This window comes from Mytilinidion resinicola (genome assembly GCF_010093595.1).
Source record: "Mytilinidion resinicola strain CBS 304.34 unplaced genomic scaffold BDZ99scaffold_3, whole genome shotgun sequence".
NCBI classification, from domain to species: domain Eukaryota; kingdom Fungi; phylum Ascomycota; class Dothideomycetes; order Mytilinidiales; family Mytilinidiaceae; genus Mytilinidion; species Mytilinidion resinicola.
The window spans coordinates 1,139,162-1,162,519 of NW_022985439.1; the positions used below are offsets into that span (position 1 = coordinate 1,139,162).

Below are 23,358 nucleotides of genomic sequence, written 5' to 3' on the forward strand. Positions count from 1 at the left end.
GTGCGCATGTCATATCAACTTCACTTCGGCATGGGCTATAATCTGTGCGGAGAAGCCATGCGGGAGTCCACGATAGGCATTTGTATCCGGTAACGTCATAGCTCAAGGATGCTGATTGCAAGTCGGAATTGCAAATATCAACCCTCTGGCCAGCATAAGACCGCGATACGGCATGTTAAAATTGCGGGGCTTCTCACGGGTCTTTTCTTCTTCTCACACTTCAGCTTCTCGTACCCCTCTCGTCATTTCATTCCAGTGTTCAAAACGATTGCAGAGCACGCGTGCCACCATGTCTGATCTTTCCGTCGAGCTTACCGCGCCAAATGGCGTCAAGTATACCCAGCCAACTGGCTTGTGGATCAACAATGAATGGGTGAAGTCCAAGTCTGGCGAGAAGATCACCAGCATCAACCCAACGTCAGTTGCCTAAATACGCACAAATGAGCTATATCGTAGACAAGATAGCTGACAGGCACACAGAGACGAGAAAGAGATTGTATCTGTCTACGCTGCCGGCCCTGAAGATGTCGACCTCGCTGTTGCGGCAGCTCGCAAGGCTTTCAAAGATCCAGCATGGCGCGATATGGCTACCACAGGACGCGGTGAACTCATGTACAGGTTTGCAACCCTGATTGAGCAACACAAGGAGACTTTAGCAACCATCGAGACCTGGGACAATGGTAGGACTCTGCGAGAAAACTCCGGTTTCCATTGGCTAAGCGTATACAGGCAAACCGTACAGCGTCGCCTTGAATGAAGACCTGGCGGAGGTGGTATCGACGCTCAAGTACTACGCCGGCTTTGCAGACAAGGTCCACGGACAAGTCATTGACACGACACCGGCGAAACTGGCCTACACGATTCGAGAGCCACTTGGTGTCTGCGGACAGATCATTCCGTAAGTCACGCGCCATGTATTCACAGCATTTCTGACAATGTGCAGATGGAACTATCCTCTCTTAATGGCAGCCTGGAAACTGGGCCCGGCTCTTTGCACTGGTAACACGATAGTGTTGAAGGCGGCCGAGCAGACACCACTATCTATCCTCTATCTCGCCAATCTGATCAAAGAAGTCGGATTCCCCCCTGGAGTGATCAACATCCTCAATGGCGAGGGCCGCAAGGCAGGAGCAGCTTTAGCTTCGCACCTTGGTGTTGACAAGATTGCTTTCACCGGGTCTACGACAACTGGACGCGAAATCATGAAGATGGCCGCCATCAACCTAAAGAACATCACGCTCGAGACTGGCGGCAAGTCACCACTTCTGATCTTCGACGACTGTGATTTGGACCAGGCGGTCAAGTGGGCGCACATAGGTATCATGTACAACCAAGGCCAAGTCTGCTCAGCTACGTCCCGTATTCTGGTCCAAGAAGGGGTTTACGAAAAGTTCGTCTCCGCTTTCAAGGAATACGTATCTACCACCAGCAAAGTCGGCGACCCCTTCGCTGATGACACCTTCCAAGGCCCTCAGGTCACAAAAGCGCAGTATGAGCGCGTGCTGTCTTACATCGAGTCAGGAAAGCATGAGGGCGCTACTCTAGTCTCAGGGGGAGAAGCGCACAAGGACGTAGGCGGCAAAGGCTTCTTCATCGCCCCAACTATCTTCAGCGACGTCAAAGATACCATGAAGATCTTCCGCGAGGAGGTATTCGGGCCATTCGTTGTCGTCAGTTCGTTCAAGACGGAGGAAGAGGCTATCAGCCGTGCCAACGACACTACCTATGGTCTTGGAAGCGCTGTTTTCACGCAGAACATCACCAAGGCGCATCGGGTGGCCCGGAACATCGAGGCCGGAATGGTCTGGATCAACTCGAGCAACGACTCGGATATGCGAATTCCCTTCGGAGGTGTGAAGATGAGCGGTATCGGCAGGGAGCTCGGCGAGGCTGGGTTGGAGGCATACACCAACAAAGTAAGTCCGAGGGTCGATGCTGCAACGAGTTCCAGGTCTAATGAAAACAGAAAGCGGTACACGTCAACCTGGGCACGGTGCTATAAGGAGGGGTTCCATGGAGAGAGAGGGGGCTGGACGGCAATGGAAGAAGAGCGGAACAAATCAGATATGGCTATACCAGTTCCCGCCAATCCTGCTCTGTTCGCATGACTTCTCGTCGGAACACCTGCTTGGCGTCCGTCTTGGACGCCCTTGGCGTGAAATGCATTCTCGTTGTGATTATCAGTAAACTGTTGCAGCTTCGTAAGGCCTCAATGCATCGCCACGCTTGTCTGGCATCTCTGTCCAATGGATACATGGGCATGCTCCGCCGGCTCGGTGCGGATACTGATCGAAACAAGCATCTGAAAGCCCTCTGGAGATCTTGATCAACGCGGGGACGTCAAGGGTCGCTGGCCAAACCACTGGCCCGGTCTATAGCGACCTGCCAAAAGGCGATTGGAGGGCGAAGGATGCTGGAGGTGCATTTACGCGAGCCAGCAGTGTGGGGGCTCTGGAGACAAGGGAATTGGCCGACCGCAGTGCTTGCCTGCCTATGCTGTGAGACGTTGGCTCTGCGGCTGGGAGCGTCTCTACAACAGCGAGCGCGGTGAAGCAGTTGCAGAGCTGGATGACTCACTTGCTGGCCGAAGCCGCGCGCCTGAGGCCGCGCTCCGGTGAGGTCGGAGAAGAGGCTCAGGCGGTTGATAAAGGCGTGGCGGCCCTCACCATGCCAAGGCGGACCACAGTTCCTGCGAACTCGCTGCCAGCCAAGAGCGATTGTGCTGCTGAACATCTCTCCCCTCGGTGCTGCCCTCTTTGACAACACCTCTGCTGTCGCCCGGCCACGCCTGCAAACCGCCCTGTCCCCAGCACCCTCTGCTGCCGCATTGCCACCACGGCGCTGCTGAAGGAACGGTCAGTCCGCTGCCCAACGAAGCCCTGATAGCCTTCGGGTTGCCAAAGACACCCTCGCCGACCCTCCTCTCACCGGTCAAGCCTGCGACTCTGGCCTGCTCGCCCACCTGCACCGCTCGCCCCAGCACGCTGAGCGCCGACTGGCAGGCATCCAGGGCTCGAGATAGCTGTGCTTAGTGTCGTGCCGACGCTCCGCCGCCCGCTTGCCGTCATCACCGCAGTCAACCTCACGGTCTCTCATGAACGCCGCCGCTCCGCTCTAGGCCGTCCCCACGAACAACATCGAATCTGGCTCCAAGACGGCGCGCTCCTCTCCCTCCAGCCGACTCTCTCCCTCCTTCCTCTCCGCTGTCTCGACGTGGCCACTGCCCCGCAAAGGCGATAAGTACAGCCTCCGTCGAAGCCCGCTTCCTCTCCTTCCTCTCCAGGCTCTACAAACCCCCATAACAAACCCCTCCTTGTCACTATCCATACCGACTCTGCAACCTGGCAGCTGTCTACTGAGCCCAAGGTAGCACCGACAGGACACGAAGTCACAGAGGCTGCAATCCTTGGCGTATCTGGAACCCTCGACTACGCTTTCCAAACGCCAAATTCCCTCACACTAGCCCGCAGACATAAACCAAGCACCGCACCCCTTGGTTGATCGCTAGCTGCTGGGACCATGGGTAACACACCATCGAGCACAAAAAAGGACAAAGGGGATGGGGCAAAGTCCTCCAGCGACGCTCCCGCACTGGAGAGAGAGAACTACCGCTCATTCGACAGATCCGACACGAAGGAGTCTTCCCGATCGCTGCGCAGCTCCATCAAATCCAAAATACCTGGGACAGGCAAGACGGAAAGTCCTCGAAATTCCATCTCTGGACTCACCATCGACGCACCAAACGGCGGTATTGACAAGTCAGATGCTGCGTCCACAAAGTCGGCAGTCAGTGCTAAATCTGGAGTATCGCGATCGCGACGAGATTCCACTGCATCTGCCCAAACGCCTACATTCGACACTGCAGCAGCCCGTTCTAGCACCTTCGCCGATAGTCCACAACCCCCGCCATCTCCCATACAATCAGCATCGGTCGGACACGGCCACGATTCGGTAGAGCGAGCACAGCGCACCGGTGAAGTAGACCATGTCTCGGATGCGCCTCCGAGCGGAGTGCCCATGCCCTTGTCTACGCAGCAACCGGGGGTCTCTATCTTGAAAAAGGGGGACCGACCTATACCTAGGGCGCCAGAAGCTCCAGTTGCTACAGACGGATCTGGGTCGCCTATGGAAATCAGTGCTTTGAAGTCCATTGATCTCGACGACATGATCCAAAGGCTGTTGGATGCTGCATATACTGGCAAGGTCACCAAGACAGTGTGCCTAAAGAACGCCGAGATATTCGCCATCTGTGCAGCTGCCAGGGAAGTTTTTCTGACCCAGCCGGCTCTGCTGGAACTGGCAGCGCCTGTAAAGATTGTCGGCGATATCCACGGCCAGTACACTGATCTCATTCGCATGTTTGAGATGTGTGGCTTTCCTCCAAACTCTAATTATCTTTTCCTCGGCGACTATGTTGACCGTGGAAAGCAGAGCTTGGAGACCATCCTGCTGCTGATGTGCTACAAACTCAAATTCCCAGAGAACTTTTTCCTGCTGCGAGGCAACCACGAATGCGCCAATGTCACCAGGGTCTATGGATTTTACGATGAGTGCAAGCGACGATGTAATATCAAAGTCTGGAAGGCCTTCGTTGACACTTTCAATTGCCTCCCAATTGCCGCCATCGTTGCACAGAAGATTTTCTGCGTCCATGGTGGACTCTCTCCCAGTCTATCACATATGGACGACATCAACAACATCGCGCGCCCAACCGATGTCCCTGATTACGGGTTGCTGAACGATCTTCTCTGGAGTGACCCAGCAGACATGGAGAATGACTGGGAGTCGAACGAACGTGGCGTCAGTTACTGTTTTGGCAAGAAGGTCATTATGGAATTCTTGCAACGGCATGACTTTGATCTAGTGTGCAGAGCGCACATGGTTGTCGAGGATGGCTACGAGTTTTTCAACGATCGCATCTTAGTGACAGTCTTTTCCGCGCCAAATGTAAGTATTACTCCCTAATAGATAGTCTCAATTGCTAACTCGAACAGTACTGTGGCGAATTTGACAACTGGGGAGCCGTCATGGCTGTATCAGCAGAGTTGCTTTGCAGTTTTGAGCTCCTGAAGCCTCTCGACTCTAGTGCGCTAAAAAGCCACATCAAGAAGAGCCGCAATAAGAGACAGAGCATGCTAAACAGTCCGGTACGCTGAGTCACTGATATGAACTTTGATTCTTTCCTTATATCTATTGCCACATATACTAGACCGGTAACTGACTTATGGCCTCTGCAGCCCGCAAATCAATACCCCCAGAGCTACTAACGCCGCTGCTCCTCATAGACTAAATTGCCAAAGACAAGAGCTCCGAGAATCCCCAGCAGCTATCAACTTTACAAAGAACGCCTTTGTCAGCTTCGACCCAGTGAAGGACCACAACGAAACGAATCGGACTCCAATGCGAATAAAACGCGAAGGGGTTCGATCGGAGACGAGCTGCAAAAGCCAGGAAGCGAAACGAAAAACAACAAAAACACACTCATTCGGAAAACGTCGAGTAGGGCTCACAGTACATCATACTGGAAGGGTGACGACAGCCCGGCTGATGCGGAAGGAGCTCGTTCACGTTACGACCCCGCCGACAGTCCTGATCTGGCGCAGCGATTGGCTTCATGGGAGGCAGCGGTACCGAAACTCATGTACATGATCTCGGAGTCGGATGGGCACATGGAATTGATCCTATGATGCCTCGGGTTGTGGCTTGTGGAGGCGTTGGTCGGTCGGGAGGCTGTCTCGTTTTTGCGGCCTAATGCTGACTATTGGTTGGACTCGGGATTGCTCGAATCATCTCTTAGGTTCTATGTGCTCTCTTTTAGCAACTCCAAGAACGGTCTGGCGCTTATAAACGGGGCCGGCTCACGCATAGGTGCAAGTTCTTTTCTATTGTTTCAAGCTCGTCGGGATTGCCTTTGGCGCGTTTGCTTGTGTACACTATCGAGGTGTGTAGGCGTATTGTTTGGAGCGGCTGCTGTGAATGAAGCGTAATTGTGCCAAGCATGAGGGAGTTGCCATGGCCAAATTGTTAACAGGTTGCTTGAATTGGAATAACATTCCTCTCTCCGTTGTCCCAAATGCCTCACATCAAATCTCATCATTTGAGTACACTGTCTTGTTAATGTCAAGAGTGATTGAACACCGTTATATAACTTTGAAGTGGACTGAAATTCACACTTCGAACAATGTCAAACGGCGTCATCTACTCCTTCCACGTCGTCTTGATCCGTCTATGCTGCAATAAAAAATGTTAGTACGGTCAGGCCTAGCACTAGCAAGTCATCGTTCTCATCAGCCTCTTCTCAAGCCATGACGAATAAGACATGCTGATCGAGATAGAAGATAATGAAGACGATTCATGCTGCCACGCTGGGCACGCAAAACGGGGCACACTCATCAAGTACTCGCCGTGTGTACATCTGTCTGCCACTGCATGAAGTGCTTCAACAAGTTTCCACATAGCCCAAGGTGAAGAGCTTCTATCCTCTTTAGATTCTTGAAAATACATTAAAGCAACCCAAGCTGTGGCAGGCAGGTGTACACACGATGCAGCTTAATTAGCGTGCCACCTTTTCCATGCCCCGCGTGGCTACCACTCTAGACTGGCATCTGCGAACACGGTGCAGATGGCAACCCGTAGATTTCTGGGCCTGCGCGTCGGGCCCGGCAGCGGGGTTGACGCTAGTCACCCCTGTCAACAGAAGCTTGCGCCACAAGCCTCTTTTATAGACAACACCGCCCCGCCTCCTCTGCATCGCACCAACAACAACTTCGGTACATCTCTCTCTCTCTGCGCTGCGACATCATCACTTTGTCGCGCGCCTGATTCCTCTATCCCGAGCCGACTCCTCGCCTGTCGCGTCTTCGTCACATCATCGATCAGCAAAGCAAGACCTCGAGACCTCAAGCTTTATACACACACCTCAAGCTGTATACACATCCCTCACTCGACTCAGCCTCATCCTGTGCTTTGTCTCAACTTGCTGCGGCCTCATCACCTGATCGTGCGATCGAGCTCTCTGTTCTGAGCCGGCCTGTCGCCTGTCGCGTCTCAATCGCCTCATCAATCAGTAAACAAGACCTCGGAACCTCGAGCCCTGTACACAAACCTCACTCGAACTACCCTCGCTCTGTACTTTGCCTCATTCTGCTGCGCTCTCATCATCTCGTCACGCGCCCAAGTCCTGTGCGCTGATCCGACCTATCGCCTACCGCGCCTCGGTCCCTTCATCAGCAAGCAAGACCCCGAGCTCTGTACACACCTCACTCCATCTCTCTTCTCTCTGTCATCTCTTCTCTGTCCTATCTTCGCAACTGTGTCAACAACAAACACTTCCTCCAAACACGTGTGACGTCATCAAAACAACACACCACCAAAACATCGTACAACATGGGTCCAAAGAAGATCCCCGCCGCGGCCAAGACTGCCATTCGCCGTTCCACTCGTAACGCCACTACCCAGCACACTGAAGATGCCCCGGTAAAGAAGATTGCCGCGAAAATTACCAAGGCGCCGAAGGCCAAGGTCACCAAGGCCAAGGCCACCTCAGACACTGTTGAACCCGCCCCAAAGCGTCGCGGTCGCCCCCCGAAGAACGCTCCAGCCCAGACTGAGCCAGATGCGCAGCTGGATCAAAACCTCGCCGACGCCGTTCCTGATGTACCGAAGAAACGAGGCCGCCCGACTAAGGCCGCTGCACAGGCCAAACCAGCCCCGGAGCCACCCAAGTGGCGTGGTAGTGTCGCCAAAGTTGCCGTTGCCATCGAGCCGATTGAGGAGGAGCTTCCGAAGAAGCGCGGCCGGCCGGCGAAGATCGCAGTGCAGGTCGATGTCGTTGAAGAGGCCCCTAAGAAACGGGGCCGCGCCACCAAAGTCGCTGCACAGGCTGAGCCCACGCCGGAGCTACCCAAGAAGCGTGGCCGATCCGCCAAAACAACTGTGGTCGCCAAGCCGATTCAGGAGGGACTGCCAAAGAAGCGTGGTCGACCTGCCAAAATAGAACCGGTTCTCGAAGTCGTTGCGAAGGCACCCAAGAAACGAGGCCGCCCTGCGAAGGTCGTTGAGGAGACTGAACCTGCCCCAGAGGCACCCCGGAAGCGCGGTCGTGCTGCCCAGAAGACCGAAGAAGAGCGTCCGATTCTGACGCCAAAAACTCGACGTCGTGCAGTAGCCACGAAATCAGCACCTGCGCAAAAGACTGCGAAAAAGCCCGTCAATTCGGCCCCGGTGAAGGTTCCTACTGGCAGGCCATCCAGGAAGCGGACTGCCCCCGATGAAGCTCCTGTCTCGGCAGCGAAGAAACCGCGGAAGGCCGTTTCGAAGGCTGCCCCCAAAGCAGCAGCCAAGACCGCCAAGCCTCGCGGTCGGCCAAAGGGGTCAAAGAACCAGCCAAAGACCCCTGTGGCTGCCCCAGCGGAGGGGCCGGTTGTTGAAGAAGAAGTCCCGGTTATGGTACCAGAAGAACCGGTTCTTCAGGAAGAAGAGTCCCTTGACATCGCCATGGAGGACGCCGTTGCGGGAGCAGAAGAACCCATTGCGTCCATGCCGCCGGCCGAAGAAGAACACATTGCGTCCGCCCTTCTGGCCGAAGAAGATCACGTTGCGTCTACCCCTCCGGTCGAAGAAGAACCAGTTCTGGAGACGCCTGCTGCGCAAATCGAGCCGGAAGAGTCCTCGTCAGTCATAAACAACGACGACACTGGCCTATCCGCGGTCCGCGCCGCGTCCATTCCACCACCAAATGGCTTCGCAGCCATGACGTCGCCTACCCCAATCGGCGACAACACCGCCCAGAACCCGGCCTCCTCCCCCCCTCGGCGCAGCCCCCCCGTCGTCAATCTGGCGACTTCTTTGAACGGAAGCCACACCCGTTCTGCTGCCGGCTCCCGCGTGGCGTCGCGCGCTGCGTCCCCGCTCTCGTCGCGACGTGGCTCGCGAGCGGGCTCGCTCTTGCCGGGCGAGAGGTCGTTCGCGTCGCTGTTTGAGTCCCCAGTTGTGTCCAAGAAGATCAACAAGAGCGGACGGAGCGTGTCGCCGCAGGCCCAGGGCGAGGCCATGAGTGGGGTCGAATACGGCACTACTGTTGACTAGATCGGAAGTTTGGTGCATTGCGTGGGCCTGAGTGTGGGCGATTTGGCGGTATTTGGCGGTGGTTGTGTACGATATGTGGGTGCTTGCTGTGGCCTCTCTCTGGCCTATTGGTTGCTTTCTGCCTTTTGGCTCTCTTTCTGCTTGTTAGACTTCTTTTGCTCTTTGCGACCTTTTTGCTGTTTGTTTCTGGCCTCTGTGTGTCCTCTTCCGGCCCTTTTCCTGCTTTTACTGGTCTCATAGCGGACTCTTTGCTGGCTCTTTCTGGCCTCTATGTGCTCTTTCCGGTCCTTTTTCCTTACTTTTCTGGGCCCTATAGCGGCCTCTTTTCGGGGTTTTAAACGGCATAATGACGGATACCCCGCGTGGGCGCTGGGTGGTTGCCTCTGCTTCTCTTTTCAACTGTAACTCTATAGGCATGAATGAACTCGATTGAACTATCATCCTGCTTCTTGCTTGGTGCTGTGTGAGGTGGCTCACGTGATTTTAGAGAGGAGGTTGAATAGGGTCAAGTCACGTGATGATGACGGTCTGGCGGTCTTTCGTCCAAATCGCCACTGTCTGTGCCTAACAAGTCGCCTTGCAGCAGTCATCTGCTATGCCAGCAAGGGTGAGTACGACTGCGCCTCATCTCATGCTCTTGGAACTTCGTGTCAAGAATGTGCCTTGAAATCAGCCTTGATGGTGATCCTCTTTGTGGGCTCTCTGTTTTTCATGCCGTTGCGCTACAGTACCGACATCTCGCTACTCGGGCGCCACTTTTGCTCGCTCGACACCACTGCAAGGAGTACCCTAGCTGGCACATGTTCGATCAGTCAAACGGTAGCTCTATTTCCGCTGTGTGGAACGTTTGGTTGCATCTGAAGTTTTAAAGGGCTATCGGGAGACCCTAAGCAGATCCAAGGAGTGCCCAAACTTATATCATAGTGCTGTCCGACTACCGCATTCCACCCACACAACATGGACGACGCGCCTCCGTCTTACGAGACGGCCATTACTAAAGACCATTGGAAGATCATAGCCCGCTATATCCGTTCGCGGGATTTGTGTTCTGCTGCACTTGTTTGCGAAAGATGGCATGAGATATTTGCCCCACATCTCTGGGGTAATCCAGCCTCTCATTTCGGAGCACAAAATGACACTGTATATGGTATGTACGCAACATCCTCATTGAAACCATAGCTCAACTCTTACAGTCGCCTTGACTCGCTTCAAGCGAACGCTCTCATGGGCGCGTCTCTGTGTTCGGGAGTTGACCCATACGCTTCACCTACCTCCAGCGCATGCAGAGATATACGGCGGACCGCACTCTGACTGGCTAAGAGATATTCTCGAGCGCTTACCTCGCCTTCAATCGCTTATCGTGGACGGATTGCCCTTTTTCGACCATGCGTCTCTGCTCACGCTGCGGTACAGCTCTAGCTATGCGTCGCAGCCTGCAGGATTTCCTGTCTATGGGTTGCGTTTGCTGGATGCTTCCAACTGCTCGAATTCGACATCAAATGGCTTGGCTGAAGCACTAATCCATTTTCCGGCTCTGATCTCTCTTGACTTATCAAGAACAATTGCAGCTCGGGACATTGTTGTGTTCAGCAAGCTCGGATTCTTGTCCGGTCTTCGTGTTCTAAAGCTCCGGGGCCTAAGCCTGAAGGACGGCGATTTCGAGATGATTGCCCAGTCGATTGGAACGAGGGTCACTAGTCTAGACCTACGCGACAATAACTTGACAGATGCTAGCGCTCGAATGCTCCTAGACCACTGTTTGAAAGACGATGAGGCGGGACGTCAATCACGGCGCAACCAACGGGATGATTCACGGTATAACACATTTCCCGAAGCAGACATTGACAACGGGGTTGAGGACCTTGATCGGTACTTGCGAATCAAGTTGACTCAAGGATTCGTTGGCCGCCTTGCCATTGAGGATACCGACGACGTCGGCATAACACACCTTCACATATCTAATAACGACATGACAGTAGAAGGAATTTCAGGCTTGATACGGTCTAAGAGATTAAGTTTTCTCGATGTTGGAACATTATCTCGAGCCCTGCGGAGACCGCGATCCATGTCCATGGGAGATAGTGATGAAGCATTTTCGCTTCCTGGAGCTGAGAAGCTGACTCAAGTCCTGGCAGAATCTGGGTCAGCTGGCTTGAAACATCTTCGAATCAACCACGCCGTAATCACAGAAGAGTCTACTCTCACGCCGAACTCTCCGCATCGAGCGGAAATGGAGGGAAACTTCGGGGTGTATGCTCCGACTAATGCTCACGAACTTGAAGCCGTTCCGCCCCGTCCACCAGAGCTTGATGCACTTGAGTCAGCTGTACTCGAGCTTCCTGGGGATTCTGCTCATCCGTCCGAGCTTCCTGGTTCTCTTCCAGAGCATGACGAGGTAGGCTCCGAAGACGAGATTTCGCCAGGGATCAAACGCGCTCCAACTTTTGAAGTCACTATAGACCAGGTCCTTAACGTTCGGAGAGGTAGTGCCTTTGCTCCTGAGCCAGTGAACACAGACGACGCCCTGTCTCCAATTGGTACATTTCCCGATGCAACCGGTGGCTTGTCGCCAGTCTCGCCCATATTTAATGGCAGATCGAGGAGTCCTTCCTTGAACAGCCTCGACGAGCGACCGAGCAGCATAAGATCAGGCCGAAACTCCATATATTATATCGAAGAACGTCGGGCGCGGCTCGAGCTACGGCAGTCACGAGAAAACTCTTTACACCCTGGAATGCTCCCAAAACTCCACACGCTGGTCCTGACCGATGTACCCTTGAAGACCAGCCGCCCCGAAGTAGTCCAGCGACTGGTCCAGTTCATTCAAGACTGCGCCGAAGAGACCGAAATGGCCAAGCTCCGAGCCCAGCACACGTACGCCCTACCACCAGGACGAAGTCGAGCCGTAGCAGAGCGCGAGTACGCCCGCAGCCTCTTTTCGCTCCGCCGGATCGTGCTTGAGATGGCCCCTCCTCTTGCGCCTCTTAAAAAGATTTCTACAAGTTGGCGGCAATACCCTACCAAGTCCTCTACAGAGGACACGGATTCCGAGAAGTTCTGGGACGCCGCTACGCACGACTTCTCGTTCTTCGGCGACGAAGAGTGTGGCCTGCCAAACCAGGAGCCTGGTCGTCATCTGCCGCTCGCTGCTATGAGTGGCTTGATGCTTGCACCGCCTCCCGCTCCTGCCAGTAGTCATCAATCGCAGCATACTTTGGCTGCACCGTCGATTGATGTTGTTGCCGAGTTGTCCAAGTTCCGCAAAGATCGCAAGGCTGCGTTCCAAGCTGCCGTCAGCCGGGGAGACATCGAGCCTGCCATCGAGGGGTACTGGCCAGGCGATATCACAGTCGTTCGACACCCGATCTCGTCGGAGGCCGTTGACTACTACGGGAATCAGTTCGAATCAGGATGGCACTATCGATGACTGCAGAACTTCGATGAGTGGAGGAGTTTGGAATTTGGCAGGCTGATTCTGTAGGTGTAGGTTTTTGTACGTTACTTTTGTCATTCGGAGCGAAATGGTCAGGGGTGGAATCCATCATAATCATGACCCGCAAGTTCATATATCTTGGTGCTCTAATTTACATGCTCACATGTTCAAGGTTTGGCCTATCGCATGACGATGCATAAGTGCTGCCCTTAGCCCCATTCTCTAAGCTCATGTCAACTCCTCGCATACGATTCGCACCTCCGCATACTTTTACATAGTATCTCACCGGTATGGGGCAGCACCTCTAACGGTGTCAGACGGAGCCCCCCTCAGCAAAATAGATGCACACTTCATTTCAAATCACCAGTCAGAGCACAGAGTTGTGAAAAGGCATCAAAAACGACGCCGGGTATACCATTTCCCTCCCAAGAGTCCCCCGGTTATCCCACCATCCCCAACTCCATTCCCGCTCCAAGCTTAATCTCCCAAGTTCCTCTCCTATCTCATCCCCGCCACACATAGCCAGCAGCTGGTATCTAATAATACTCCCGCGGCCTCCCTCCCTCCCCCCCTTCGGCGCATAGATGCAATCACAATAATCCTCCACATAAACGAAGAATCTATCCCTATCCCTATCCACATCTCCCTCGAATACAAAATAAAGAAAACCGGCGAGTAAATTTTCTTCCCTACCCACCAACCCGCGCTGGGGACTCGAATCGTACAAAGACATCACATCATGCTAATTCCGCTCAACAAATCGCTCCAGTGCCCACAAAAAACACGAAAAAACCCCACCAAAAAAAACACAAACGAGAAAAAAAGACTCCACGGAATTCGCTGGTTAAAAACCGGTACAATTAACGCTCTGTTAAACTCCCGTCACTCAGCCCCATCTCATTAAAAAAAATTCATAAACCTGCACCCGAATAAAGGCAACAGACTTCCCCTCTCACGCGGACCAGTGATCGATGAGACGCGACCGCCCTCGACCCCTGGACCGGCGGTGGGACGAATGCAGCGTTCGCAGCCGCCGTATCGTTTTGCGGAGAGGCGTGAGCGCTAGAAGAAGCAAGAAAAAATGGGTTTCAAATCAGCTTTCAAATGAAATCTTATAGTTTTTCATGCAGGGAGGGGCTCAGCGGGTTCAGTCGGGGGTGGGGGTGGTGTTGTTGAGGCCCCACCATCGCCTTCAAGCGCTGTCATTGATGTCTTTGGAACCTCAGCCTCGTCGGCTTCGGCTTTGGCGATCTCGGCCTCGCGCTCGGCGTAGATTTGCTCTTTGCGGGCCTGCGCGGCGTTGAGCGAGTCGATGTAGGTGCGGAATTTGACGATTTCGCGCAGGAGGTACGAGGACTTGCGTTCCCAGTTGGCCATGGCTTTGCTGGCGTTGGGGTGGCGTGGGGAGAACTGGGTGTAATGGTTAGCACGTTAATCTCCCTTTCAAAGCTCGTAACTAAACTTACGGCAATCAGCATGGGCGCCCGCAGTTCTTGGTGACGTCCAAGCTCCTCCTCGACGTTCTTCACGTAGGCGGTCAACGCTCTCAGTTGGTCGACTTCCATCAGGTTGCTGGGCAGCATGCTCTGCGTAGGTGGAGTCCACTCGTTTAGGTTGACCTTATCGCCCGCGAGCCTGGCTTTGACGGTTCCGGTTGAGTGGTCGATGGAGCTGCGGATCGAGCTTTGCATGCTGGGACGCGGCATTGAGACAGAGGGTGCACTATCTTGGCGGATGAGGGCGGGATTGATGACGTTGTCACCCCATCCGTATTCGATGTTGCTAACTCCACCCATGAGGGGCTCCTTAGATAGGCGCGCAGACCAGTAATTGGCTGTCGTGACAAACTCTTTGACGATGTCTGGAGTGCCGACTTGGAAGAGGTGGACTGCTCCGGTGGGTAAAGACAGCGCCCACACATGGGGCCGTGACTTGGAGTATCCAGGAGGCGGGAGAGCGCTGGCAATCGACTGGCGAAGCAAGAAGCTGTCTAGAGCTTCAGCGTTATCCATCCAGTTACCACCACCAACGATGCTGCCAGCGGAGGGTCGAGCCTTGTTCTTTTGCCGCACCGACTTCGAGTTCATGCTGAAGGAGAAGAGACGCATATAGCCTTTCTCAATAACTGCGAAAGACTCATTCCAGTTCCTGTCCTTGGCCTTCTTGTCGAGAGCCTCAAGGTGATGCTTGTGCTTCAGGATCCCCTCTTTCGCCCACGGTGCGCCTACCAGCTCAAGGGTTTCGTCTTCCAGAAGTGGGACCACGCGGCCGTACTCTTCCGAGCTTGCAATAGTCATGCCTTCTTCGCGAATAATAGCTTGACTGAGGGCATTGGCGAACCCGATAGACTGTTGGTAGTCGCCCCGGGCAAAATGCGAACCCAGTGACTCCATAGACATGGAGGTCTGAGTCTTGCCAAAGGAGTACTTGCTCCACGTACTTGAGCCAGCAGGGCTCCATACTGACTGGTCGTCTAGACTCGTTCGACTCGAACCAATTGTAGACGTGGGGTATAGACGCGGCCTTGACCGAGTCTTGGTGTTCCAACGGGCAGCTACGCTTCGAAAGTCTGTCTGAGAACGGCCTCGATAGCTGGTGCTGTCCGAAGGGGCTTTGCTCAACACACTTGGCGTTCGTCGTAGCATGGAGCTCACTGACAGGTTGTTAGAGGAGGGCGGGTCGTGACGCTGGATTGCTGAAGATCCATGAAGCGGCAATCGTTGCTGGCGGATTGAGTTATAGAACTCTTTAAGCACAATCTCGACCTGGAATTCCCATCCTTTAGCAGAGCCTTCGAACGGCGACTTGACGAGGACGTTGCAGTTATCCGCTGGAGCGGAATCTGGCGCCGATAGGAGACCATCAGACCCAGTGCGAGCTGCTGGTCTGATGGACAAGCGGTTGCGAGATGGCTTAGTCTCGAGCGAAGTCCGAGCTTCGGTAGCTTCGGGAGCAAAGGTGGGAGATTCGGCTGCGGGTGAGCTAGGTTCTGACCATGGAATGGAACCCCTGGCCTGCGTGCTCTGCGGGCGTAGAGTCTCTTCAGCGGGCTCGACGAGTGCATCCGCGCAGACACGACGGATAGTCGGGAGGGTGTTTCTGACGAATTGGCTTCGGGTCATCCTCGATTCGATATCAGCAAGATGCAAGTCGGTATTGAGGAGCAGAACAGAGTAGCAAATGGTATGGACAACGTCTGTAGAAGGGTTAGCTGAGCTGCTTGTATCTGATTGGACGGATTGCCTTACCTGTGGCCTTGAAACCGTGGCTGGGGTTGCACTCGCACCAACGTTCGGTAAAGGCCATGAGAATGCGGTCCACCTGCTGTGTTTCAGCCTTCAAAACAAGCTTCCCGCACAAGTCTCGCATGGCAAGCAAGATGTTGAAGCCAGACCAGTCGAAGAGGTCCATGTACGCCTTGCGGATGCGTGCAGCGCTGGCGGAAACGTCACCTAGGACCGTGGCTGCCTGTGCTTTGGTCGTGAGCTCCTCGTCTCCACTGTAGATCTTCAAAGCATGCTCCCTGTCTTCGTCAGTCGGCTCTTCAGAGGCGTCCAATGCCTTGGGGTCGGCCACCAGCGTGTCGTCCGGAAGGTCATCGCCGTCTACTTGCACGACGGGCAGACTGGTGGCCGATTGGAAGACATCGCTGGTGGAAGTAGGCGTAGTCTCGGCGGTCGTGGGCGAAGCTTTCTGCGAGGACCGAACCCCTTCGAGAGGGAGCGAGAGACCGGACTCGGCCAGCCTCTCTTCTGATGGCGTAGGCTCGAGCCAGACACGGTTCGGCTTGCTGGCCACCATCGGGACGGGCGACTGCTTGTGAACGCCGCCGGTGACTACCCAGCCGTCGTCTTCAGCATCGCTCGCCGAGGATGGCCGTCGGTCAGAGGCGTGCGGGCTGAGCAGCTCTGTCCGCTTCTCGCCAGTGTTGGCCTTCCGCTGCGGTGCTTCATTCTCGTTGCTGCGAACGGGGAACGGCGCGCGGAACGCGGGCGACGTGGGACTCGTCCTGGGCCGCCTCGCGTCGTCGGGCAGGCCAAAGTGGGAGTTGGAGCTGCGGGCGTCGTGCTGGCGGTCCTCGTTCCCGCTGCTGTCGGCCAGGAACGAGTCGTCGTGCGGGTTGGCGACGCTCGTCCGGCCGCGCTTCATCTTGAGCTTGAGCTTGGGGCTGTGTGTTGCAGCGGCGTGCGAGCTCTTCACGGCTTCGCCCCGAGATGATGGCGCGCTGTTCTCAGTGCCACGCGAGCCCGGCTTGACGGGACGCACCGTGGCGTCCTTGTGGGGGGTGTATCCGGGCGAGAAGCCGCCCAGATGCTCTGCCTTCTCGTCCTCCCCGCCCGGCTGGTGCTCCCGCGATTCAAAGTACGTCTCGTGTGGGCTCGTGACGTCACTCAAATAGGGGTTCATCACCTTGCGCAGACTGCTAATTGACGGGCTTGGCAGCGCCGGCGCGAGATCAGTGCGTGTAGGTGCCAGCTGCATGGGCATGACGGGCGCCTGCGAGCCCTCTGACACCGACTTCTTTCGCCGCCGGAAAAAGGACGACGGCTTCTTGTTCAGAATGGCGGGCGGAGGCGGTTGGTGCTGCGGCTGCGGCTGCGGCTTGCGCACAGGGGCAGGCACAGGCTGCGACACGGGCTTGGGCTGTGGCTTGAGCTGGGATGCAATGTGATTATGGGCAGTGCCTTGGGTGGTTTTGGGGCGGCTAGGGGAGTCGTAGGAGTCGGTGTGTTGGGCGGGAGAGGCATCTTGGGTCTGGCTGGAGGGGGAGGCATGATTAGCTTTGGACGAGCCAAAGACGCGGCGGAAGAAGCCCTGCTTTTCCTTTGGGGGGTTTGCCAGTGGTGTCGTCGGTACAGTGGGGGATGCGGTCGAGGGTTTACGGATGGCGACAGTCGGGCTAGGGGCAGGTGGGTCTGCAAACGCCGGAATCGGGGGAAGGTCGCGGAAATGGCTCGCGTTGATGAAGTCGCTTGCCTGAGCCCGCATGCTGGCCATGGACTCCTGCGACTGCACCTGCGATTGCGTGTTGGTCCTGCCCTTTCGCAATGTCTTACCGCTGGACGAACGGATGCTGTTCTTCCGCGACACGGGTGCCTGCGGAGGCGCATATGTTGGCTGCGGTGGGTACGACGGAGACAAAATAGGGGACTCTGGCACCCGTCGCGGTCCTACTGGTACTGTAGGCTCTGGCGCTGCGTCGTAGTGGTTGTATGCCCCTGGTGGCAGCGGCCGTCCGCGATCTAACATGCCGCTCGATGTCTGTTTTATTGGCGATGGCCGCGGCCGATCCCCATAACTATGATCAAAACTCGCAGATCGGTTTCCAAATCCCATTCGATGTGTGCCCATGGCCTGGGTGTATCCAAAATCCATGCTGGAAGAGCCGCTGCCCTTGCTGCCTTTCTTTCCGCCACTCCTGGTATGTGCCGACGCGGGCGGATCAAATATGCTTTTAGATTGGGTTTCGCTGCTAGTCTTGGAGGCACCAAACGGGCCCCGAAGACTCTCTTTCCTCGCCAGTCCGGCCTGAAAGTTGGAGCTGCTGTTGCTTCTCCGTCCCCGCGAATGGTGGCTCGAGTATCGACTGGCGGTATCGTCGATGTGTACATCGTATTCGGACGAATATGACGAGGTGTAAGTGTGGCCGCGGTGTCGAGACGCTTTTGGGAGAGCGTACGGAGCATTGCTCGCAAAGAAGTCGTCGTGGTCGAATTTCGAGTACAGCGCGTTGTTCGGGAATGACGGCGCGCCCATGCCCATTGGCATCGAATCCAGCGACATGAGCATGTTGTCCACCACCGAGTCTCTTGTGCCATCGCCGAAGGACAGGTCGTGGGAGTCTCTGGACCTAGACCGGTCGAAGCCTCCATCTTCTACTCTCAAATTGTCCACGGGCGTCGAGTCGTCGAAGAAGGTCTGGTTATTCCGGGCCGGCCGAGTGTTTAGCGCGCGCATCGGGGCCTTGCCCTTTGCCTGTCTCGAGGTCCTGGGGGTCCGTGGAGGAGAATCGTCGCGTCGGCGGCCGCGCGAGGTGCCGTCGTCTAGCATTGCGTTGTGCGGCTCAGGTGGTGAAGGGTGGTGGTGAAGGGCGTCCATGATGGCATGGCGCAAGCGGAGAATATGGGACTCGGGTTCGAGGAGGTGCAGCACGCCGGGGTTCTGCGTGAGACAGACGGAAAGGTGCAGATGGAAATTGAGGCTCGCCGAGTCGGGCGCAATGGATGCGGGCGCGATCGAGATCAGGGGTCCCGTCGTGACAGCTGCTCGGGTTCGCAGCGCCGAATATTGGCGGTGAGGTGCTTGCCAGCACGGGTTTGACCGGGAGGAGCCTCCGCAATTAGACACACCGGATATCGAAGAGCTGTGTACATGTAGGATGGATTGCATAGGGGAGTATAGCTGGGCCTGAGGGAAAATGTCCAGCAAACCCAATGCGCCGAGGCGGGCCTTGGCACGTGGTGCATCTGGACTTGAGCAGGGCCGGCATTAATGAAACGCGCCAAACCCCTGAAGGCCACGACTCTCCTCACTGCACCTTTCGGGACGCGCTATCGATTCTCTCAAGACTCCAATCACGCCGGATTGGTACCTCATCACGCCCTGTCGCGGGTGCCGACCCCTCGCTAGCTCCCGAACTCGAGGGGGTGAAAGCAACGGCCGCCAGCTGCCTGTCTGGCCCTCGCCAAGAGCAAACAGAAGCGTGTTGTGCGGGGACGTCTCCTGGGTGCTGTGAGCCATGCGGTGCCGGGTGCCGTGGTGCTTGGCTGCAGTCGAGGAAACGCTCAATGGCCGCATCGTGGCACTCCCAGCGACCTGGAAGCTATTTTCAATCCGGAGAAGACGCTCCAGCTCTTGCTGTGGAGGGTGTCCAGCCCGCTCTTTGCCAGCCCACGCGCAGTCACCTGTTCTGTGCCCGTTTCGCCTCTGTCAGACTCCAACGTATTCGCAGGGAGATCCCCGCTGTCTCCTTCGGCCGCCGTTCTTCCATGCATACCAAGGACGCCCGAGGAGACACGTGGCCCGTGCCTCGCCGCAACCAAGCTACCACATTAACTCGCGAGCCCTCTACAGTTACGACAGCACACCAACACACCCTGCTCTTCTCCGAGCTCTTGAGCCTTCTAATATCTTTGTACGGCACAATGATGTACTTCTTGGTATTCGCGACCCTCATCTTCTCCACGCCTGCCTACCTGGTGTGTGATCTAGCAAACTGCCAACTGACAGCTGTCACTATCTCCAGCACGGATGACTGCATCGCGTCCCTGAACCATAGTATTTTCCTCAGGAGCAACGGCGTACAGCTCACCAGAGCAAACCCCCGGCACGAGACCCCGCATCCCCGTATTACTAGGCTCAACACCTCTCCATCCTCGGGATGGAGAAGCCCCAACTTGCGGTGATTGGCTGTCTGTATGCCGGCAGCTCGACAACTATCACCCGGGCGTGCTTCCCAAGCTTCTTTAAGAGGATCAGCACCAGCCACGGAACCAACCACTCGTCTCCCGGAAGCTGATGGTCCCCAGAGCCAACTCCAGGATCAACCTCGCATCTAGAGTGTTCTAATGCAAACATCAATCACTGGAACCCACCGTCCGTGTAAGACGATCCCCGACCTGCATGGCACTTCAAGCTACGCGATTACCGCTGGCACTCGCCTTCAACCTACCATTACCCGGTCAGGCCTCCTCTGACTCAATGGCATTGACAATATGCATAGAGACCGCCGTCATTGGATGCTGCGATTTTCCATGTCACCACCTGACCAGGAAAGACCTGTTTGTCTATCGGTTTCAAGGCATCCGCTACTCATTCAGCCCTCTAGAGAAGTCGACTTACAAATCGCCTCATAGCAATCATGCCGCTCTAGACGGCCGGTTTCTCTCCGCGTCTTACTTGACCGTCAGCACTTGAGTTGCTCTCTTATTAAGGATCTAGAACTCTTTCGCCCGCACTATAGTCAAAGCGGTGCAATCTATCACCAGCCTCCAGGGACCTTAATGTGATTTCTACTAACGACGGGATGACACTTGTGCAATAAAGCAATTGACTTGCTCTCTAGACACTGGTCACCGATGCCTAAAGGAACGGGTACTGATGCGGTTGATAGATGAGACTACACGGGTAGGACTAGCTTACTTTCGGTGAAGTCCTTTGGTGTCTGGCAAGACTACGTTTTAAGAGCCATTTTTTGAAACTCCCATGATTCACCGTTTTACACGTATGATATTTTGGCGGTCGACACAAAAGGGATGCGGTCGACGGATGAGACGACGCGGAAGAGCTACCGATACCCGAAGGTGCTGCTGCTGTAGTGGACAAATAAGACAGCAAATGAGGGATCCACGCCTAAAGTAATGAGTGTTGATGCGATCGATAGATGAGACTTGCGTTGTTAATTTTGGATATATGAATAGCGCAAGGTTTAAACAAGAACAGTAATCTCCCATCGTCCTGTAGAATGCTTTGAGCATCCTATCTACGGGGGCCACATGCACGTTAGACCCAAAAGATGTTCTACGTGATGTCAACATTATACGTTTCTAGTTCCTTAACTCCTCACTTAAATTCCTAATCTACGTCTTACACTTCCCAAAGTCGTTCAGAGACACAATGAATAGAGCAACACCGGTGTCGCCTTATCACCTACTTCATTTGGACATCACGTGATGGCGCCAAGATCTCGCGACCTCCGAGCTTCTTTCTGTCTTGAAATGTTCTCGAATCAACAGCATCACCTACAAGGGTATGAGTTGGGAAGTTTGATTCCATTGCATTATTATGTAAGTGAACGTCTTCTATTACTCCTGACAAGTGCACCCAGTACGACAAACACGTCAATAAAGACTCGGTCGGACGTCCTTATCGGTTTTAAATCTGCATATCACCTTTTTCCTTTTGTCATCGTTCTTCCGCAAAAGGGGCCGACTCTTCTTTTGTGGTATTACAGCATTCATCTTCGTCTCTCGTGTACTGCTATCTCTTCTTCTATTACATGTGATCCATGCCTGAAATAAGTTATCTCACCATGAAATCTCCTTCTTGTCCTAGCCCTGCAGAAGACCCAGCTGACTCGATCATGTGATAATAGCATGATCGCCCTTGACCCTATTCTGAAGAAGGCATATTGGTCATTAGCCAGTCTTGGAGGCATATACGCGGTTTTCATCATCGCCCTGCTCAATCCATGGATACAGCACCAGTATGTCCATTATCAGTGTCATCAAACTAGAGACTGTGCTAATGCCTACTTCAGCGCGCTTTATGCGCATAAGATCCATAGCGGCTTCTGGCACGACCTCAACCAACCAGAATCATTTGGATTTGCTAGTAAGGAGCCGCACCACAACCCTTTACCTAGGGACATAGGCTGATAAAGCACCAGGAAACCAGATCACCCCCTTCAATCTGTCGACGCCTGATGGAGAGACTCTCTATTGCTGGCATATATTGCCAATAGATGCATACGCTGCCCATGAACGAGAGATCACCAGAGCACCAGGCGGGCCGGCAGACAACTTCACCACCACTGTTGGCTACAAGCTCCTCAAAGAAGACCCAGAGAGCCGTATCGTCATCAACTGTAAGTTACTACACATACCTCTCATTTCAGCATCAGCCAGCTAACCTTCACCCCCTAGTCCACGGTGTAAGCCCCACCTTCATACTACCTGTACCCCTTTTTCCACCCCAACTAACCTTCTCACTCCCAGAACGCCGGCCACCTCGCCCAAGGCTGGCGCACTTCAACTTACAGCGCCCTCGCCTCCCTCCCCCACACGCACACCCTCGCCTGCGACTACCGCGGCTTCGGCTTCTCCACCGGCCGCCCCTCAGAACCCGGCATCCTCACAGACAGCATCGCCCTCACCCACTACGCCCTCACGTCCCTCGCGCAGCCAGCCTCACGCACTGTCCTCCTTGGCCAATCCCTCGGCACATCCGTAGCAGCCGGCGTGGCGCTGCACTTCTCCTCCCCCTCCACCCTCGAGCTCCCCTTTTCCGTGACCAGGCCGGCGGAAACGCTCCCGCCGCAGTCGTTTGCTGGCATCGTGCTGATTGCGTCCTTCCCGTCGCTGCCGGAGCTACTCACGTCGTATCGAATTCGCGGCGTGCTGCCTATCCTCGCACCGCTAAGGCCGTACCCGAGAATCGGGAAATACGTAGAAAAGTGGATCGTGGATACGTGGCCGACTGCTGCGCGGCTGACGGCGCTGGTGGCGGCTGCGAAGGAGGAGAAGCTGGGGCTGCGGTTGTCGGTGTTGCATGCGCGGGATGATCCGGATATCAACTGGAAGCTCGGCGAGAAGGTGTTTGAGGCTTTGGAGAAGGAGATGCTGAGAGGCGGGCAGGTAGCGCAGACGGAGGAGCGGCGGAGCGTGATAGGGGTTGATCGGGTGAGTAGGGGCGCGTTTGTGTATCGTGCGGTGGAGGATGTGGTGGTGGGTGGGGCGGATGAGGAGGGCGCTGGAGGCAGGGGGAGGTTTGTGGAGCTGGAGATTGTGAGGTATGGAGGTGAGTCTATTGGGTGTATATCTCTTTTGTCTTCCTGACAATTAACACACTCACAGGACACAACCGTGTGGTGACGTACACGCCCGTCATGCTTGCCGTCAAGAGAGCTTTCGCATCTGTCTAGACGACGCGCTGAATTCGACCTCCATCTTTGATATCAATATCGCGAGCCTGGAAATCAGCCTATCGAAGGCCCCCAGCCTATCTTAGACCTTAGACTCGTATTACCATAGACCTTGCACCTGGTTCTCACCTTGTAGATAATCACATTCCGATTTGAAGTCCAGTTCCCCTGTCTTTTGACTGTAACCCAATAGCCA

At 55.1% G+C, this 23,358-nt stretch overlaps 8 protein-coding genes across 8 annotated transcripts; 7 read left to right on the plus strand and 1 right to left on the minus strand.

Moving 5' to 3' along the window:
* Positions 1–153: 153 nt before the first annotated feature.
* On the plus strand, positions 154–2,091 carry BDZ99DRAFT_458866 (aldehyde dehydrogenase-like protein). The gene is made up of 5 exons (XM_033719019.1): positions 154–417; positions 481–680; positions 730–898; positions 944–1,916; positions 1,967–2,091. The coding sequence occupies exons 1-5, from the start codon at positions 290–292 to the stop codon at positions 2,000–2,002; spliced, it is 1,506 nt and encodes a 501-aa protein (XP_033581863.1). The 5' UTR covers positions 154–289; the 3' UTR covers positions 2,003–2,091.
* A 1,332-nt stretch (positions 2,092–3,423) lies between these two features.
* Positions 3,424–5,278, plus strand: BDZ99DRAFT_186832 (serine/threonine-protein phosphatase PP-Z). Its single transcript, XM_033713105.1, has 2 exons — positions 3,424–4,947; positions 4,995–5,278. Exons 1-2 carry the CDS (start codon positions 3,520–3,522, stop codon positions 5,154–5,156), a joined length of 1,590 nt encoding a protein of 529 aa, XP_033581864.1. The 5' UTR covers positions 3,424–3,519; the 3' UTR covers positions 5,157–5,278.
* A 2,108-nt stretch (positions 5,279–7,386) lies between these two features.
* On the plus strand, positions 7,387–9,087 carry BDZ99DRAFT_515666 (uncharacterized protein; the record flags this gene model as incomplete). Its single annotated transcript, XM_033724993.1, has 1 exon — positions 7,387–9,087. The coding sequence occupies one exon, from the start codon at positions 7,387–7,389 to the stop codon at positions 9,085–9,087; it is 1,701 nt and encodes a 566-aa protein (XP_033581865.1).
* Positions 9,088–10,044: 957 nt separating this feature from the next.
* On the plus strand, positions 10,045–12,808 carry BDZ99DRAFT_566827 (leucine rich repeat protein; the record flags this gene model as incomplete). The annotated part of the gene is made up of 2 exons (XM_033727627.1): positions 10,045–10,234; positions 10,281–12,808. The coding sequence occupies 2 exons, from the start codon at positions 10,045–10,047 to the stop codon at positions 12,512–12,514; spliced, it is 2,424 nt and encodes an 807-aa protein (XP_033581866.1). The 3' UTR covers positions 12,515–12,808.
* An 834-nt stretch (positions 12,809–13,642) lies between these two features.
* Positions 13,643–18,571, minus strand: BDZ99DRAFT_434845 (uncharacterized protein; the record flags this gene model as incomplete). The annotated part of the gene is made up of 4 exons (XM_033717461.1): positions 13,643–13,930; positions 13,987–15,716; positions 15,769–16,714; positions 16,787–18,571. 4 exons carry the CDS (start codon positions 18,569–18,571, stop codon positions 13,643–13,645), a joined length of 4,749 nt encoding a protein of 1,582 aa, XP_033581867.1.
* A 737-nt stretch (positions 18,572–19,308) lies between these two features.
* On the plus strand, positions 19,309–19,926 carry BDZ99DRAFT_472272 (uncharacterized protein; the record flags this gene model as incomplete). The annotated part of the gene is made up of 1 exon (XM_033721776.1): positions 19,309–19,926. One exon carries the CDS (start codon positions 19,309–19,311, stop codon positions 19,924–19,926), a length of 618 nt encoding a protein of 205 aa, XP_033581868.1.
* Positions 19,927–20,034: 108 nt separating this feature from the next.
* On the plus strand, positions 20,035–20,583 carry BDZ99DRAFT_186901 (uncharacterized protein). The gene has a single exon (XM_033713106.1). It carries the CDS (start codon positions 20,144–20,146, stop codon positions 20,435–20,437), a length of 294 nt encoding a protein of 97 aa, XP_033581869.1. The 5' UTR covers positions 20,035–20,143; the 3' UTR covers positions 20,438–20,583.
* Positions 20,584–21,261: 678 nt separating this feature from the next.
* BDZ99DRAFT_458871 (alpha/beta-hydrolase) lies at positions 21,262–23,332 on the plus strand. The gene is made up of 7 exons (XM_033719020.1): positions 21,262–21,306; positions 21,615–21,725; positions 21,780–21,853; positions 21,909–22,106; positions 22,165–22,172; positions 22,237–23,038; positions 23,095–23,332. Exons 2-7 carry the CDS (start codon positions 21,616–21,618, stop codon positions 23,160–23,162), a joined length of 1,260 nt encoding a protein of 419 aa, XP_033581870.1. The 5' UTR covers positions 21,262–21,306; position 21,615; the 3' UTR covers positions 23,163–23,332.
* Positions 23,333–23,358: the final 26 nt, after the last annotated feature.

What these genes read in the sequence shown, in the direction of transcription:
- BDZ99DRAFT_458871 (XM_033719020.1), top strand. Translation starts at nt 21,616, where the DNA reads ATGATCGCCCTTGACCCTATTCTGAAGAAGGCATATTGGTCATTAGCC. An exon ending in AATCCATGGATACAGCACCA is followed by an intron (nt 21,726 to 21,779) that starts GTATGTCCATTA and finishes TGCCTACTTCAG; the next exon opens with CGCGCTTTATGCGCATAAGA. An exon ending in AGAATCATTTGGATTTGCTA is followed by an intron (nt 21,854 to 21,908) that starts GTAAGGAGCCGC and finishes ATAAAGCACCAG; the next exon opens with GAAACCAGATCACCCCCTTC.
- BDZ99DRAFT_186832 (XM_033713105.1), top strand. Translation starts at nt 3,520, where the DNA reads ATGGGTAACACACCATCGAGCACAAAAAAGGACAAAGGGGATGGGGCA. An exon ending in CAGTCTTTTCCGCGCCAAAT is followed by an intron (nt 4,948 to 4,994) that starts GTAAGTATTACT and finishes TAACTCGAACAG; the next exon opens with TACTGTGGCGAATTTGACAA.
- BDZ99DRAFT_186901 (XM_033713106.1), top strand. Translation starts at nt 20,144, where the DNA reads ATGGCACTTCAAGCTACGCGATTACCGCTGGCACTCGCCTTCAACCTA.
- BDZ99DRAFT_458866 (XM_033719019.1), top strand. Translation starts at nt 290, where the DNA reads ATGTCTGATCTTTCCGTCGAGCTTACCGCGCCAAATGGCGTCAAGTAT. An exon ending in ATCACCAGCATCAACCCAAC is followed by an intron (nt 418 to 480) that starts GTCAGTTGCCTA and finishes ACAGGCACACAG; the next exon opens with AGACGAGAAAGAGATTGTAT. An exon ending in GTCTGCGGACAGATCATTCC is followed by an intron (nt 899 to 943) that starts GTAAGTCACGCG and finishes GACAATGTGCAG; the next exon opens with ATGGAACTATCCTCTCTTAA.